Below are 14,322 nucleotides of genomic sequence, written 5' to 3' on the forward strand. Positions count from 1 at the left end.
TGCATCCGTGACTCTGCAAACTGCTAATTACCCCTTTCTCACATGCTTTAAGTGGCAGGCTCTTTTTGTGTCCCAAAGCAGACATGTGCAGGGTATATAGTAAAAAACAATATTTTCTGTGAAAAGTAGACTGAATTCAGTATAGCATTATTGATGATACATGGCCTTTGGGGTCCACACGCCAAGTTGTATTTTGGCTTAGTTTCAAGGACAGAGGACAAAATTAAGCTAGGCATTGAACACTAAAGTGAGCAATTCCCCCCTCCTACAGCATCTTTTGTACAGCCTAGTTGACCCACAGATCTGGAAGGTAAATGAACACTGGCTAATGTGCAAAGAGAAAGCCTCCAGTGTGTTTGCCTAAGGTACAAAGAGGGTAAGTAAATACTAATTCCTCTGGTGCTCTGGGTATTTAATTCCTCACACATTGCACTCCAAAATCTAGAGCCTCTAGCTGCCTTCTGCTCACCAAGATTACAATGAGTGACCGTGAAAACAAATTCACAGATAGCATCTGCCTTTACTTTGCACAAATTGTAGGCAATCCTTCCTTGTCTGTAGTCATACATTAAGGCTAGAGCATTCTCCTGAAGTGCCTGATTTTACTATGTCCTACAAAATCCTTCTACTTATCAGATGCTGGTCTAACTAATATCAACTTCCATGGACTGACAGTTTTCTCCGAAAAACAGATGCAATCAGATAAATACTCTCCATACAACTTAGCCTGAAAATATAGTAGGGTTTGTTGCTCTGATATAGTGAAAAATCCCGACCCACGCCATCAATGGATTTGAACAGTATGTGAAGCAGAGAGGACTGCTTTCCATCAGTTGTACATTTACAAACATATGTTTACTTATATTCCAAAAAAAAAAGAGCAATATCTAAGGAAGGAAGCTCCTAACATCATTGCCCACACTGAGTAGTTCCCTCATTCACAAGTAAACTCCACTGAAGTTTCTGGGATTACTCACAAAGGGTGATAAAACTCAGTGTGTGCAAAGCTGTTAGCATTGCAGTCTTTCATCTCAGTTTTACTTCCCAGAAACTGTCAATGTTCTTGGAGCAACATGACTCTTCTAAAGAGAGATCACACAGAACAACAAGGGCCTGATTCTTATTTTAAACATTAATTTAAAGCTGTGATCCTGTCATATCTCCTATATATAAGGAACCTTCCATCTGCCCCAAGCCTTGAACAGGCTGATTCTGCAGGTCTTACTCATCCAAAACTCCCACAGAAGAGAGTTGAAAGACAGAAGCATTGAGCTCTTACCCAAGCTAAGTTGTATTGTTCGATATTTCAATAACCAACCAATAGTGGCACTGTTCAGAAAATTGGTTTTGAAAATGAAACATTAACTTCTCACTTGAGACTGACAGAAAATATTCTTGGAGAAATGTGCAAATGAACAGTTAAAGATCAGGTGCTTGTTAAAATCAATATGGCTTTATAGTAACATTTCGTTCTTCCACAATAGTAGAGAAAAAAGAGTGAGTGTTTCAACCAGCTTATCAGATATGATCAGAGATACAATTGGACACATTCAGAACATAAAATATCTTCTCCCCTTTTCTTAGTAAAACCTTCATTGACTGTATTTTTCCTGGAAATGCTATTAGCCAACTTACAGTGGAAGCACAACCACAGTGTGACTTGCAGAGCTGATAACTTTTTATGAAATGTTAACAACACACGACATTTTACAAATTCCAGTCTTCAGCTATTACAAGTAATAAGAGAACACTAATTAAAAAAATAAATCAGCCCCATTTTACTTCCTTGAAGCATATTCAGTAGTTACATTAGAAACAATATTTATAGAAATCCTCTGTATTCACTAATTTAGAGGGAAATGCACTTAAAAGGGGTGTATACTGCACATCTTTATTGATGAATATTACTTTTTAACTAGCTCAGAAGAAATAAGATCCTCTGGAGGCATTGAATCAGATGAGTAGCTATGACGAGAAACAAATTAAAACCACAGAAAATGCCCTGTTTTTAAGTATGTTGCTGTACATAGATGTTCAGTATCTGAATCAATCCCTTTTCAGGCATTTTGAAAGGCAAAAGAAAAATAGAAGCATTATTTCCTTTATGTTTATGATAATTACAGAATAATTTTATAGCAAAGAAACTACTTTTAAGGCACATCAGCCATTCCTTACATACTTCACCTCCTCTTAAATCTGTCAATTAAATTTCATTTCCATAGACTCCTTGAATTTTATGAGGAAAAACAAAGGGGAAGGATTGTTCTTACAGGCAACAAATCATATTTCAAAAGCAGTGCAACAGTGAAACTCCTGTGTGTCTGCAGACTGGGAAACCACTCTGAATGAGCATTAAGTGACAAAAACAGACCCTTATCCCGTTAGGAATGGGTATCTCTAATGAAGCCGTCGAGTAGCTCAGAGGTAGTAGCTATGTACCATATGTTGCTTTGGTTGCTCTGGCAATTATATAGTTTATTCAGATTAAACAAACCTGAACTTTTTAGCTACGTCATTACTTACAAACAATCTGAGCTTATCTCAGCTCTTCTTGATGTCAGTTTAAAAAGAATTCTCCATTTTACAAAAGAGAAAATGGCTTATAGTTTCCTCCTCTCGGTCAGTCACTATTTTTTGTCATATTTGTCTCAGGTACATGCTTGTACCAAAACATTTGCAATTTCCAAAGGGACAGTCCTGAAAATAAGTTTTAATATGCCTCAAATCTTTTTACAGCTCCAAGCCTTATTTCCAAGAAAGCATCCAATAAGTTACGGGTTTAAGACTTTGAAAGTGTCTGTTGTTTCTTTAGTGAAATTAAGCTAATTTCAGATGCACTTGGTGCATTCATCCTTACTTAGGCAGAACTCCCACTTGAGTTGGCCCTGAAGTTAAATTGTTTATTCAATTAACACCAGAATAGTAACCACCGACAACTTGCTTTTTTTCCAGGTTTAAGTGAAATGAATGAAAAACTGACGAAACAACCAAAGTGATTGCTCTATCATTTATACTTTTGCCGTAGAGATTTCAAGAAAAAAGAGGCTAGACACTTTTCAGGCAGAAGAGAGGGATTAAAGAAGGGTGTATCTAATGATTTCCAGGTATAAATTTGATGTAGCTGTTTCAAGCAGCCTGCTGTATTAGATCAGATTTCGTTCTATTTTTCAAAGAGCTGTTTACCATGGAAAGGTTCTTATGAGGCAGATGCCAAATTGTACTGCCTATGGAAGGAGTGATACACATAACAAAATGGAACAGTATTTACCCCTGCAAACAGAATACACACCTTGCAGCAGCACAGCTGGAGAAGGGATGTAAATGTTCAGCTGAGTCTTACACTCAGTATGCATTCAGTGAGGAATGTAGAGACACCAGCCCCTGACTCTCATTCTCCTCATTACAGTTTATGACATTTAATAAATCCCTGGGAAATGCAATTTGCTATAATAATAACTATTCAAACATTCCCCCCCCCCCCCCAACCCCCAAAAAATGCAGACAGGAAAAGGGAAAGAAGGCAGCATTAATATTAAAGGTTTGGAACAGCTGCACCTTCATTTTGAGATGTGTTCACACAAATCATTGACAACCTGAAATGTATGCTCCTCATTTATATATATGTGTGTGTGTGTGTGTATATATATATGTATAAAGGATTTAGTTGCTATAAGACCATAAATACAAAGATTTTAAAGACCTCAGTGGTGTGGTGATTGCTCTTCCTCTGAAAATCTCCATAGCAGAGTGCCTGACTGCCTGTCTGAGAATAAGAGCAGCATCCATCCTGCCCCTGAGATCAGGCTTTTGAGGGGCAGAAAGCTCCCCAGAGAACATGCAAGTTGAGCTAGCTGGAAATTTGTCATTTTTCTTTAACCTCAGAAAATGTTAGTTCATTTCACCCAAATGATTTTGTTTTAATGGAAGTTGGTTTAGGACAGAATTCTTGTCTTAAACAAGCTACCTGCTGCAGGATAGTAAGGTGCTTAAGCCACTGATCTGAGACTGATGGAGTATCAATTTACTGCCTGGCGATCTGACAGGGGGAAATAAGGTCATGGGATGCATGTGTTCTTTTTCTTATTCCATGAAAATACGCAAGACTCCCAGGTTTGTCCCACTGACACATCAAAAATCACAGGAAGATAGGAAAAACATTTCCCATCCCCAGCTCTATATGCAAAGATCCCTCAAAAAAAAATAAAAATAAATAAATAAAAAGAAAACCCCATGCTTGACTTAAGCCCTGTGTAAAATCATCATTCAGAAGGTTTTAACAGTACAAAGGTTTATTTAGAAAAGAGTTTGGATTGTTCTTTAGGTTTTTTTTTGGCAAACATTTAAATTCTTTCATAACTCAAAAGACTGCCAGTGCCTGGTACCTAGCACCTTTCCCCAAATAAGCAGCAAAAGCCAATTTCTTACTGGGACAAGCCCACCACAAGCCCCAGTTGCTCTGTTTATAAATACTCTGATCTGCTATTCCACCACCACTGCCACTTAATCCTTTCCACTTGATGCCTCTGCTTGTTTTCCCATAAATTTCCAGAGCCCCTATAAGCTCAATGCCTGCCAAACTCAGTGTCTTAAACCATTTTCCTCTGTGGATTCCCTGTGCCTCCTGTCAGGGCTCAAAGACAATCCTTCCCCGCTCTGCTTACCTATCTGCACCCCAGCACAGCTCCTCCAGCACCATGTCGCCGTTCCGCAGCACGGTGAATGCACTCAGCCTCCCCGACACCATCCCCATACCCCACACCACCATTCTGCACCAGTGAGGGGACAAGCCCTCGTCCTATTCTCTCTGCCCCATCCCCATGTCCTCTTCCCTCCCTTCTTTTTCAGCACAGAGCCTTTTCTTTCTCTTTTAACTCCACTTCTGCTCAAGGCAAATCCATCCCTCCAGCTCAATGCCGGAAGTTCTTCTTCTTCTTCTTAAAGAGAATGTGTTTAAAGGACCTGCGGAAGTCCTGGTTGAAGATGGTGTAGATGACTGGGTTGAGGGAGCTATTGCAATACCCAATCCAGAAGAAGAACTTGAAGAGAGTCTCAGGGACCTCACATGCCTCCCGGCAAATACCGTAGAGGCTGTAGCTGAAGAAGAAAGGGAACCAGCAAACTACAAAGACCCCCATGACCACAGCCAGCACAAAAGTGAAACGTTTCTCCCGGGCCTGGGTGACCTTCTTACGGCAGATGCTGCTACGCTTCCGGCGACGGCGGTATGAGAAAAATTCCATGGAACGGTTGCTAGAGCGGGACAGACGGCTACTAGAGTGCTTGGAGGAATATGAGTAGGAGAAGGACTGGCTCTTGCTGCTTTTGCGGGGATGCTCCTCCCGGCTCCGCCTCCGTCTGCTCTCTGAGGTGCTGCTCTCCTCCAGCTCAATGTCCTCCAGCTCAGAGGCTTTTCGCCAGTGGTGCACTGAATAATGTCCGTTCTCTCCCAGCTGCATCCTCAGGGATGTGCAGCCCCCAGCAGCACGGCTCAAGCCATTCTCAGTCTGGGAGGACCCCTCTGGCATTGTACGCTTCTCAGAGAGGGTCCTGGTCCTTAGCTTGGCCACACGGTAGATGCGGATATAGACCAACACCATGATGAGGCAGGGGGCAAAGAAAGAGCCAATGCAAGAAGAAAGGATGTACCACGTCTCATCATTGAGCTTGCACTGGGGAAAGACATCTCCTTCAGGGTCCCGGTACATGGAGATCAATGGTGGGAAGGAGATGACAGCCGAAATGAGCCAGACAGTGAGGATGATGGCCTTGATCCGCCGGGGGGTCCGTTTGAGGTTGTACTCCACCGCCTGCGTGACCGACCAATACCTGTCGAGACTGATGGCACACAGGTGGACGATGGAGGAGGTGCAGAACAGCACATCCAGCGCCAGGTAAATGTTACACCACGCCTTGCCGAAGTACCAGTAATTCATAAGCTCGTTGGCCAAGGAGAAAGGCATGACCAGAGTAGCCACCAGGATGTCCGCGCTGGCCAGGGACACCAGGAAGAGGTTCTGGGGGGCTCTCAGCGCCCGGCTGGTGAGCACAGCTATCACCACCAGCACGTTGCCCACGATGGTGAAGACGATGAGGAAGCCCACCACCGCCGCCAGGCTGGCCACGGCGGCGGGCGAGTAGGGGGACGGAGGCTTCAGGAGGGGCGAGGAGGGGGCCGGCGCCAGGCTCGCGTTGGGGGAGCCCAGGCTCGTGTTCCCCACCGGCAGCAGATCCATGGTGGGTGTGCGGGGCGCCGGCGTCCTACAGAGCCCCGCCGAGCCCCCGCCCCGCCCCGCCGCCCCGCCGCCGCCGCCCCGCCGCCCTCCTCATCGCCCCCCAGCTGCGCGGCTCCCCCCGGCTGCGCCTCCCCCGGGCCCCCTCAGGGCAGAGCCGGGCGGCGCCGCCCCGCCGAGGAGCGGAGCGCGGCCGCGCTGCCCCCGCCCGGTCCCCGCTGAGGGGACAGCGGGGCACGGCTCGGCCCCGCCGCCGCCCGCCCGCTCATGCCCGGCTCCGCGCAGCCCCCGGCTCTGCGGAAGGCGCCGCCCGGCCGAGGGGAGCCGCGGGCGGGAGCTGGTTCCTGACGGGGAGCGGCGTCCGAAGCGGCGGCGGCATCAAGCCCGGCGAAGTCGCGGCTGCCCGGCGGCTCCGTTCTAGTCTTGCATCGCGCTCCAAACCGCGCATGCTCAGTCCCGACAGGTGAAGCCGCCTCGCCCGCGACGCCACCGCGGCGAGGAGCGGGGGGAAGGGGGGGAATAAAACACTATAAAACCGCCCCGAGCGCCCGGCCCCGCCGCGCTGCCGAGCCCCCCGCCGAGGAAAAAGTTGGCGGTGCCGTCAGGGGCGGCGGCGCGGCCGGGCTGGCGGCGGAGCGCCGCCTGCGGGGGGTGCTGCGGCCGCGAGGGGGCGGCCTTCGCCCGCCCGCTGTCGTTGGCGCCGCGCTGAGGGGAGCGCCCGGGGCGGGGGGGTGCGCGGGGCAGCCGGGGGTAGGCGGCGGTCGGTGTGCTCGCGGTGTGCGGTGACACGCCTAGCGAGGGGGTGTCGGGGTTTGGTTGTGGAGGTAGAGGAGTCTAGACGGGGTGGGAAAGAGGTTTGAGGTGGTAGCCCCACAGTTTGGACTTTGTTACGGTGGCGGAGCGGCCACAGAGTTTTGCTGAGACCGTCTCTGGAAGAGACAGGTGAGTATTTTCAGTAGTCAGAGTGCACAGGGAGTGTGGATGTGTCGCTCTGCTTCTGCAAGACAAAGGTGGGAAGGTGGGGACTGGAGCCATGAACTTGCCTCACACCCCTCTGCCCGAGACAAATAGTGGGACACATCCTCAGACCGCTGCAGGCAGCTCTGTGACTTTATTACCTTCATTTAGAAAGAAAATTCAAGGAATGACAGTAAAAACTAAGTCAGTGCCACTTTAATGCTACCTTCTCTAGCTGAACCTGCCCAAAAGAGGGTAGAAGTAGGTAGTTAAGCATAGCCTGGCTGGGATGTGTGCTGTGTGATGAGAAAAGTCTGCCTTGCTCTGGCAAATACGTTCTCTCTTCCCACCCCCTTTCCTCCATCCACTCTCCTGACAGCCCTCGACCCCTTAATCCTGCTTTTGAGATTGCCTTTGTGAAGCTATTTGGACATGGTCCTGGGCAAGCTGCTTTAGGTGGCCCTGCTTGAGCAGGGGGGTTGGACAAGATGACCTCTAGAGGTCCCTTCCAACCTAAAGCATTCTGTGATTTTGTGGTTCTTTGCAACACTGTGAGATTAGGGTAAAGTTAATGTAAAGATAAGAACAATATATGTGGTGTTCCTCTTCTGGGAGCCCTTCTTGATGCCTCGATTTTTGGATCACAAGTCTTCAAAGCAAGGGCTGTTCCACTGGTCTCTTTGCTTCTGTGCTTGCCTTTTTTAGTGCTACAAAGCAGAGAGTTTATGCTTATATAAATCTGACAACAGTAGCATGACCCTACCCACAGGATTGTCTGTGTTCATTTACGGTGAGGCAGTGTATGAATTCATCCACAGATAGTTACTTCAGTAGTCGCTTTTAATCCATAATAATATATGCCTTTTATGTTGTGTGACAGCGTTACCAGCTTGCACAAGATGGCCACATTTTCCCACTGTGACTCTGTAAAAGATGTTGTAAAAGAGGTGGATATTTAGGACAGATCTTTCAGGGTGTTGTGGTACCAAAAACCACAGCCTTAGTGGATTCCATGGCTACTTCCTAATTTTGGAGTTGCCTAAAATCCTTCGTCATCACCCTGCTGACTTCTAAGGAGAGGAACCTGATGTTGCGCCTATGGGTATTCCCAATCTGAGCAGCTGTTTTATGCCTCCCTTCTGTGCCCCATCTGGACCCAGAAATGCAGCATCCCTAGGACTTGGGAAGGTCACAGTCTGGTGGAAACATTCTGGTTACTACTGCCGTGATTATATTCTTTATAATGCAAAAAGGTGAGTTTTAAGGGAACATATACCTGAGATAACTTATATTTTATTGTATAACTTGGTGTTATAATTATCCTCAAGTTGAAACAGAACAGCCTTTGTCTTTGGGGAATGATAAGGGATTCTCTGATTCTAGTTACCTTTTTGGTGCAACAAGCACTGACTCCTTTTTTTTTTCTGTTTTTATTTTAGTTACGTGGACTGGATTATGAAGGGCTGCAACTGAATATGCTTGGCTCTGATGGGAAAGAAAAATCCTCTGAAGATTTTGATCTAACTTAATCTATTTTATAAGCAATTTACTCTGAAGTTTTGTTGTTTGAAAACTAACCAAGAAACACCTTGTGACTGCATCTAAAAGAAAAAAAAACATCATGTTGAAGCTAAACTTTCTAATGCAACTGAAATGCAGAAGCAGTAATTACCTAAACAACTAAAGCATAACAAGCAGAACAAAATGAAATAGAAATCTGATGCCCCCTCAAGTCCTCCTAAACAGGCAAGCAATTTGATAAGGAGGGCCCTTTAAAAACATTTGCCAAGCCTCAGGAAGAATAAGTGAATGGAATTTGAAGTTAGTAAAGTTCAAACAGGAAGTAAATTGCACATTTTTAACATGACAGCTGAATAACCACTGAAGCAAATTCCTAATATTTGTGGTCAGTTCTTCATATTTGAAAGCTTCATAATGGTGTTTATGAACTTAGAGGACAAGGTGCAGGAATTTAAAGTCTAACCTCTAATGTGACTGACATTAGGCAGGATGACATTAGCGAGAATGTTTATCAAACTGCTTCCATCTGGGCTTAAAATATCGTAAATATAAACTGCAAAATCACATGAACACTTGGAATTCAAAAACTAACTGTTAGAAAAGGGGTATATAAGCCCCATGATATTCAACTCCCTTAGGGTAATTAGGAAATCAGACCGAGCTACATATCCTACTGAGTTTTATGAGCAAGTATGTCTTGTAGTTGTATGAGCTTGAACTTGAAATAAACTTTCAGCTAATAACTTGGGGCTTCAAATTAAAAGAGTTTTTCAATAGAGATTTATCTTTGCTCAAATAATACTGAAGTTTCTTAACAAAAGGAATGAGACAAGTGAATGTCTGGGCAATTACATGGCATTTCTAATGAGGAGATGCCAATTGTAAAAGATATGGGAAATTTAAAAATAAATTGGGAGCAATAATATCCATTTTATGTTATGATTTCTTTAGCACCAGAGTTGTACTGTAACACTGAAATAATTCAGTCACTAGTGTGTGCTGACAGAGTGAGCCCTAGGCACACATTTATCATTTCAGTATAACTCCACTGGAGCCAGTGAAGTAACGTTTGGATTTTCATATATGTAAATGAGATCCACTTTGGGTCCTCTGTGCCTAAGTAGCAGTATATCACCATACAGAGAGGAATTAAAAATGTGCATAGATAAGAGAAATCTGCCCTCATGAAAATCTGCTTAGTCTACTGAGAGACAAAGATAGGAGCAGAGTGAAAAACAGTGGATAAATCAAATGTAGTCGTGTTTTTGAAAATCAGTGATTTGATAGAAGACATAAAGGATAAGGTTTCTAGAAACCTAGCAAGATAGGTGGGCACATTGCTACTCTTTATCCTTTCCTGCCTTTATACTGATTCAAATGCATCTCTCCTTACAGTATTTTGTTCATTCTCAAAACTGGCTTCCCAATACTTATTAACTCCTAACTATTGGCCTCCATTGGAGCTCACAGTCCATAAGTGATAATATACTCCCATGAAAAAATTGGGGGGGGGGGGAGGATTAGAGACTGGATGAGGCTCCTTTGGGAGGTAGATTGGACCTGGTTTAAGTCAATCCAAGCCCAGTTCTTCATGAAGTAATCCAGTAGATATTGTGCCAAATCCATCCACCCACTGTATGGTGTGCAGCGTTGGTTCCCTCATCCAGCATCCCACTACAAACTTTCCATCACAGAAGGCTGAGAAGATTCTGCAGGAGCAGAACTACTTCTTATAGCTTATTGTCTCTGATTCTTGTTCTTTTTTACTTGGATTCTCCAGTTGGACCAACCTTTAATTCAGTTTGACCAACCTGAAGTCTGTATTGGTCAAAAAGACCCACCACCTGCACCTGGGTTTAAGTCTTGGGAAATCACAATACCTGTCATTGGATAACCATCTCTGGCAGTCCTGACCTGAAGAAATCAGGGGCACTTACCAAACTGACGTCCACCCAACCACTGAAGTCAATGGAAATATTCCTACTGACACCCACACCTTTAGGCTTCTGTTAGGTTGTATTTGGTTTGAATATATATGCCATCTGCCACAAGTGCACACTGTGCTTCCATGCACATAGAATTAGGAAATTAGGAGATAAAGCTTTGCCAGTTGGAGATAAAGCTCTTCCAAACTTTGTCACATTAAGACCTCAGGAGAGACTTGTATGCTTGAAAGCATGTCTTTTTTGTTTGTTAGTTTTCCTCCCACCTGTATCAGCTGAATTAGTGACAAATACTATCTCCCCCTAAAAACCTACCTCTTTATATATCATGACTGTAACCATGCTATTAAAGAAGTGCTCTTCGGTGCCATTTTCTGCATAAACAACAACAACAAACTAATCCCTCCCTCTACAAAAGAACAAAGTTTGCTTTCTTAATAAAGAGGGTGATACTTGATTTCCAGTGAGAACTTTGTTCTTTATTCCACCTTGTGACTTTGAAAATGTGTATTAGATAAACAAAAAGGTTTATAGGAAAGCCTTATGTACTAAACATCTGGAAGTGCTTTTTAGTCTCTCAAACTAAGCTTTACATCAATCAAGAAAATTATACATCCTTATCAACTGTACAAGAAAGTACTAACAAAACATTCTGTACATCTGTATACTTTTTAAGACACATTTGCATTATAACTGCTCAGGATGTAATGATCAAATAGAATGAGTTAGCTGGAATCTCTGTAAACAGTTAAAGAGAAACTACAATAAAAAAATGTGATGGCAAAATGGGATAAGAGGTAAATACTAAGTAGCCTGTCCTGAATTTTGAAAGAAAGAAACTAAAATGTAAGAAAACAGGGAGTTTTTTTTTTTATATATATATATAAAAAAAAAAAAAAAGTTTTGTTCTGTTTTGTTTTGTTTTCAGTACAATGTCCAGAGAAAGAGAAAATTTTGATTAAATTAATCTGTTTGAAACCAATTCTTTGTATGAAAGAATATGCCATTGACAATTTAGGGATCAAGACCAAATCAAAACCAATTTACTTTTACCTTATTTTTTTTTTTTTTTTCCCTTGAAGAGGAACTGAATCGCAATGTTGAAGTCAGTATTATATTTGAGCTGAAAGTGACAGAGAAATTTATCAGTTCGGCTCCATAATGCAATTTTTCCTCTGTCATTCTTTCATATATTTGTGACCCTTTTCATGCTCTTAGTAAGCAGTATCATTGCTGTTGGTGGTAAGAACATACAACAAAAGTCAAATAACGTTAGTTAGCCATATCTAGGCTGGCTGGTTTCTGTATTTTTTTTTTTGGTTTTGCAACAAAATTTCTTCAGCCACAACTGTTGTCAGGAGTGCCATTGCTTCAACCCTTTGGAACCAAACCTGGGGCTACCACTGAAATATTTGTTAGATTCTCCCTATTACTGGAGAGTCATGAAAAATAGATCTATGTCCCCTATTCCTTTTTACTATTTGTACTGTTTCTGTTATCTGTAGTCATTGTGAGGCTTCTTCATTTCTTATTTATTTAGTCAGACTTTAAATAGCCTTCCCAGACACTTTTACTGAGAGCTGTGCCATTTGCACAGGATGAGTGTATTATTTTTTCTAGGACTCCGCACTGTATTTGAGGACTCTTCCACTTGATTTCAATGTGTTTTATAATCATACAAGACTTCTGCACGGTAATATGTATAAGAAGAAATTAATTTATTGTTCTGAACTTATGTAAAGAATGCATTTATTTGCATTTTGAATAAGGTTATGCAAATTTGTAAAAGCTTCAGCTTCTCAATAGAGAAAATTAATCTCTATTAAATTAAAAATTAATTAATTATTTCATTAAAATGAAAATTAAATCTCTATTAATTGTACAGCCTGTTTGTTTGGCATCAGGGTAAGACAGCTATTTTCATCACATACTTTCAACTGTTTTATTTATGAGATGGATTTTGACTACAAGACCTTAAATCCCTACACAGTTCATTTATGTTTGAAGACCTATTTCCACAGTAATGATCATGTAGCAGAATCCATTCCAATAGATTTTGGTGAAGGTGAGGGAGAAGATACAATCTTTGTCATCAAGGTTCATCACCTCCTAGCTGCATCCAATTCACAGCATGCTTATGCTTAATGTTTTGAATCGCCACATGAAAGACTTCCAGGGTTGGAAGTCTGCTATGACAATCCATTATCAGATCAAACCACATCCAATTCAGGACAAGAGGCATCATCTTACAGTGTTGTATGATGCTATTCAAGAGAAAGCTATTGTATATACCAGATCAATTAGAGGAAATATTACTGTGTTTCCTGAGCCTGCAATGAATGGCAACTCTGAAGCTACAGCTTTGTAGTAATGTTGTAGTAATATATCAAATTGACTTCAGTGTAGTTGGCTAGAGTGAAGACTTTCCAAGGGAACAGGAGAAGATTCTATATTCCTGCTATTGTATCAAACCTTGGGGACATACAGTAATATTGTGTTGTCCTTTTCATTTCCTTATATCTGTTCTATAGTAATTTGAATTATATTTGATAATTTATCTTTCTTCTGTCTTTCAGAAGCTACTTTAAGCTCATGCATATTAGAATTCTTCAAGATAGATATCAAGTTTTGCCATCCCTTACTAGCAAATTGAAGCATTTTCTTGCAGTGTTTTTGAGACGTTCTGCCTTTCTGTTCTTTTGTTCCTCTAAAATATTTTTTTCCCTATTTTTTTTCTCCCCAGTAATTACTCCTTATTTCAATTTCCTTGTCGTGGCTTAAAATCTCCAGCAAGTCTTTAAACCGCTTGATAAATGTTCTCATGTCTCCCTTCAGTGCTGCTGTTTCTGCTTTCAGTGCCTGTTTATAAGCACAGCACCTTTTATCCTGTTTTGGCTGATCTTTTTACTGCTTTATCTTTATCCCTATATTCCTTTTGTCTTTGTTTACTTTTCTGGCCTTAATGTATTGAGTAGATTTAACTTATCCTGCCTTTTTCTGTAATAGCATCCCATGTGGCATTACTAATCCAGTCTTCTTTCCTAGTTTTAATAAAGAATGATCTCTGCTGAATTAATATAAAATTTACAAATGGTTTCCCATACTTTTTGTATAATGCCAAACAAAGTTTCTGCCACATCTGAAAGCTTTCTTGAATGTGTCAATTGAAAATCATTCCTTATGTATTCATTCTTCATTAGAGCTATTATTTATTCAATCAGGAAGACACTTTTCACTGTTGTCAAGTGGGTCTTGACTGTGTGTACACTGTATCTATCAAGTCAACCCATCATTGATGTCACCCTGGACTTTAGTAGTATGGACCAGTAAAAGCCCTATAAAGAATATTACTCTTTTCTTTATGGCACTCATTTGTTCCAGCCGGGCTTTAGATGGTAGTCATTTTCACACTTGCACTTAAATTATTGTCAAAAAATTCTAGTATTCAATCTGTGTTATAATTCACTTCTTGGATAACTTGAGACTACTTCAAGCCTATATTACAAGTGATATAGTCGAGAAAGGAGCCCAAAGTTGGGGATAATTTTGGAGTAGCAACTTGTAGTGTGCCTTACCTCCCTGCTACAGCAGTATCTCTTGGTACATTTTATGCAATCCACTGGAGAATCAACCGCAGGTCAAAGATACTCGTTTGACATTTTACTGTCTAT

General features: G+C 42.2%; 1 protein-coding gene and 1 long non-coding RNA gene across 2 annotated transcripts; one reads left to right on the top strand and one right to left on the bottom strand.

Annotated features, from left to right (window-relative positions):
• Window positions 1-1,431: 1,431 nt before the first annotated feature.
• On the bottom strand, window positions 1,432-6,859 carry ADRA2C (adrenoceptor alpha 2C). The gene has a single exon (XM_035325093.1). The coding sequence runs from the start codon at window positions 6,231-6,233 to the stop codon at window positions 4,908-4,910; it is 1,326 nt and encodes a 441-aa protein (XP_035180984.1). The 5' UTR covers window positions 6,234-6,859; the 3' UTR covers window positions 1,432-4,907.
• A 217-nt stretch (window positions 6,860-7,076) lies between these two features.
• Window positions 7,077-11,323, top strand: LOC118166298. The gene is made up of 2 exons (XR_004750430.1): window positions 7,077-7,172; window positions 8,627-11,323. It is a non-coding gene; the product is annotated as an uncharacterized LOC118166298 (long non-coding RNA).
• The last annotated feature ends 2,999 nt before the right edge of the window (window positions 11,324-14,322 follow it).

This window comes from Oxyura jamaicensis, chromosome 4 (assembly GCF_011077185.1).
Source record: "Oxyura jamaicensis isolate SHBP4307 breed ruddy duck chromosome 4, BPBGC_Ojam_1.0, whole genome shotgun sequence".
Taxonomy (NCBI): Eukaryota; Metazoa; Chordata; class Aves; order Anseriformes; family Anatidae; genus Oxyura; species Oxyura jamaicensis.